At 49.5% G+C, this 3,130-nt stretch overlaps 1 protein-coding gene across 2 annotated transcripts in view; it reads left to right on the top strand.

Annotated features, from left to right (window-relative positions):
• Positions 1-308: 308 nt before the first annotated feature.
• Positions 309-3,130, top strand: part of POLR1A (RNA polymerase I subunit A) — a 55,026-nt gene continuing 52,204 nt past the window's right edge. Inside the window, exon 1 of one of the 2 annotated variants that reach the window (XM_031949790.1) lies at positions 309-506. In XM_031949790.1, the coding sequence (XP_031805650.1) occupies positions 430-506 (77 nt within the window). In that variant the 5' untranslated portion in view covers positions 309-429. Of the gene's footprint in view, positions 507-561; positions 1,247-3,130 lie in introns of those variants that run through there. The other variant, XM_031949791.1, reaches the window with a different exon arrangement.

Genomic DNA, 3,130 nt, shown 5'->3' with positions numbered 1-3,130 from the left:
CTCGCGCGCAAAGCATGTTGGGACGAGGCGATAGGCGGAGGAGGAAGTGGAGAGATACCACCGGGCGAAAAGATAGGGGAGGCCTTCTGTGTTGGTTTGGAAGGGGAGCGTGTCATAGTCTGAAATATTCTTGTTAAGAATTTTAATAGAAAACGTGCTTGTCTGATCTCAAAATATTTGTTCAAACACGTCGGAAACTCCTGTTATTTAAATAAATTTTGTGACAATTAGCTGGGTTCCAAAAATTCTCCTCTTTGCCTCCCCCTGAAAAATAATAGTCTGGTCCTCTTTTTTCTCGCGCACGCTTCTTTCCGCGCACGCGCAGTTTAAGTCGCGTGGTGGGAGCTGCTCTGAAGTAGTTTTGAGCTGGTGCCGGAACGCGGCGGCTCCCCCCCGTCTTGGTAAATAGAACGTGGGCGAGGTACGAAGATGCAGTCCTCCAAGGAGGTCCCCTGGCGGCGCCTTCGGGGCATTTCTTTCGGGATGTACTCGGCCGAGGAGCTCCGGTAAGAGATTTTGCGGTGGACCCTGCCGGATTCCAGGCAAAGCGGACCCGCGGAACTACCACTCCCAGCAGGCTGTGCGCGCGGCGGTCCTAGGGGCAGACGCAGGCTCCGCGCGGGGCTTCCTGGGAGTCGTAGTTCGGTGACCTCGGCCGGGGCGGACCGCTCTAAGTGGGCTTGGGTGGGCTCTGGGCAGAGCGACTTGGCTGCATAGATCACCCTCCCTCTCTTCCTGGGTGGCAGCCGGCCGAAGTGCCAGACTGGGCCCGAACCCAGCCTCAGGCACCGGTTAGCGGTCTGCCTGCCACAGTTTACCTTTCTGTAAAATGGGCGTGGCTGTAGCGCCTGCCGGCCAGAGCCCGTCCGCTTCAAGTACTTTTATCCTAGAGAAGTAAGGAAATTGTCTCCCTGTCTGGCTCAGCGCCGATTCCGTGCGTCGTCGTCATCGATGGGCGGTAATCATTGAACGCAGGAATGGATAAGTGAGGGGTTAAGGGAGAAGCGGAAACCGTGGGGTTGTCATCGTTTGATGCGCAGGAAGGAGCAACCGACCTAAGTTATATCACATGACTTCTTGAAATTCTTGTAGCTGTGTGATAAAATGGAGGGGTGGGCTCCAATCCGGACTGCGAGGCTTCCTGCCTGAGGAGCCGCTGCTCTCGGCCTCACTTTTCTCATCGGGGAAATGGGCACAGCCATACCTGCAGGCCCCTTCTTTGTCGGTCCGAAAGCAGTGGAAGAATGTGAGCTGCTGTCATATTCGTGGTTTTTTTTTTTTTTTTTTTTTTTTTTTTTTTTTTGCTGAGGTAATTGGGGTCAAGCGACTTGCCCAGGGTCACACAGTTACAAGTGTCTGAGGTCAGGTTCAAACTCGGATCCTCCTGACTGATGCTCTATCCACCGCGCCCCCTAGCGGCCCCTATTTGCGTGTCTATGCTGAGTGATAGAGCATCTGCTGAGGGAAAAGGATGCTGGGGTGTGCCCGGGCTTAGGTAGGTGTGACCGTAGATCTCCACAGAGCTTCAGAGCTCCTCCGGCAGGAAGGATTTGCCTAAGACTTTGCGGGTAAATAAATGCCCAGGAGGTGCGTGACTGTCCCGGGGTCAGGTTCAGCCCAGGCAGGATCCAGTCTTGTCTCCGCGTGGTGGGCTCTTCCACTGTTTCTTCTTAGACTGCACCCCCGGAGGAGGAAGCGGAGCCCTGCATTTGCATCGGCTTCTCCCTTATTCCTTGGCAGAGGGTTTCGAGAATGAGGCCCAGAGAGAAGTATCAGGCTTAGATGATGCGGTTTGTAAATTATCTCCGTGGGCGTGATGGTTGATGGGTTATAGATTGAGAGCTGGATGGGAGGGGTTTTCTTTCTTTCTTTTTTAATTAGAGCTTTTTATTTACAAGCCATATGCACGGGTAATTTTTCAGCGTTGACAGTTGCAAAACCTTCTATTCCAACTTTTCCCCTCCTCTCCCCTCTCCCAGATGGCAGGTTGACCGATACATGTTAAATATGTTAAAGTATAAATTAAAGACACAATAAGCATTCATGTCCTAACAGTTATTTTGTTGCACAAAAAGAATCAGATGCTGAAATAGTGCACAATTAGCCTGGGAAGGAAATGAAAAATGCAGCCGGACAAAAATAGAGGGATTGGGAATTCTATGTAGTGGCTCATACTCATCTCCCAGAGTTCTTTCCCTGGGTGTAGCTGGTTCCGTTCATTCCTGTTCTGTTGGAACTGATTTGGTCCATCTCATTGCTGAAGAGGTCACGTCCATCAGAATTGATCATATCGTATTGTTGTTGAAGTATATAATCTTCTGATTCTGCTCATTTCACTCAGCATCTGTTCATGTGAGTCTCTCCAGGCCTTTCTGAAATCCTCCTGCTGGTCATTTCTTAGGGAGGGATTTTCAAACATCATTTAGCTCCCAGCTTCTTAAGCTGTGGGTCGCGACCCCAGATGGGCTCTCATAACTGAATGTGGAGTATGTAGAATTATGATTTATCTATCATCAGTAAATGATGATTTTGTACACCTATTTCATGTATTATGCACCAAGGATCACATAAACATTTCGTGTACAAAAAGGGTCACAAGAGTTTAAGAAGCCCCGCTCTAGGCCACCTTCCCTCGTTTCACAGCTGAAGAAATATGAGACTAGCTGAGAGGTCAGTCCAAGGTCCTCCCAGTGGCAGATTTGGGATTCAGATCCTTGACCTGGGACCCTGGGATCAGCCGGCACACTTTGCTTTCCACCTGGCTGCCTCCCAGCCCAGCTTTCCCCAACATTCATCTCGTCACCTCTCAACTGCCTCTTTTTCTCTCTCCGCTCCCAACCTCAAAAGTAGGGGTCAGAGGAGGGGGAGAGCGCCCAGAGAAAGCAAACTCAAGTTCAGCAAACAGATTTACAAGGAAACAAGGGAAGGGAGAGATGCTGTTATCATGCATGTGAAAAATGACCAAGAAACATTTCCTGCACATGATAAATGATCCCTTCAAAACTCTGGCCCAAGTTTGAGTGCATTGAATTAAATGCTAATTTGTAAAGCAAAACTTGAATCATCTATAAAAAACAACAAAACTCATTTAGGATCAAATGAAGAGCATGCAAAGTCCTTGAAAAACCCA

This window comes from Sarcophilus harrisii, chromosome 2 (assembly GCF_902635505.1).
Source record: "Sarcophilus harrisii chromosome 2, mSarHar1.11, whole genome shotgun sequence".
In the NCBI taxonomy this organism is placed as follows: Eukaryota; Metazoa; Chordata; class Mammalia; order Dasyuromorphia; family Dasyuridae; genus Sarcophilus; species Sarcophilus harrisii.
This window is presented reverse-complemented; position numbering and strand designations above follow the sequence as displayed.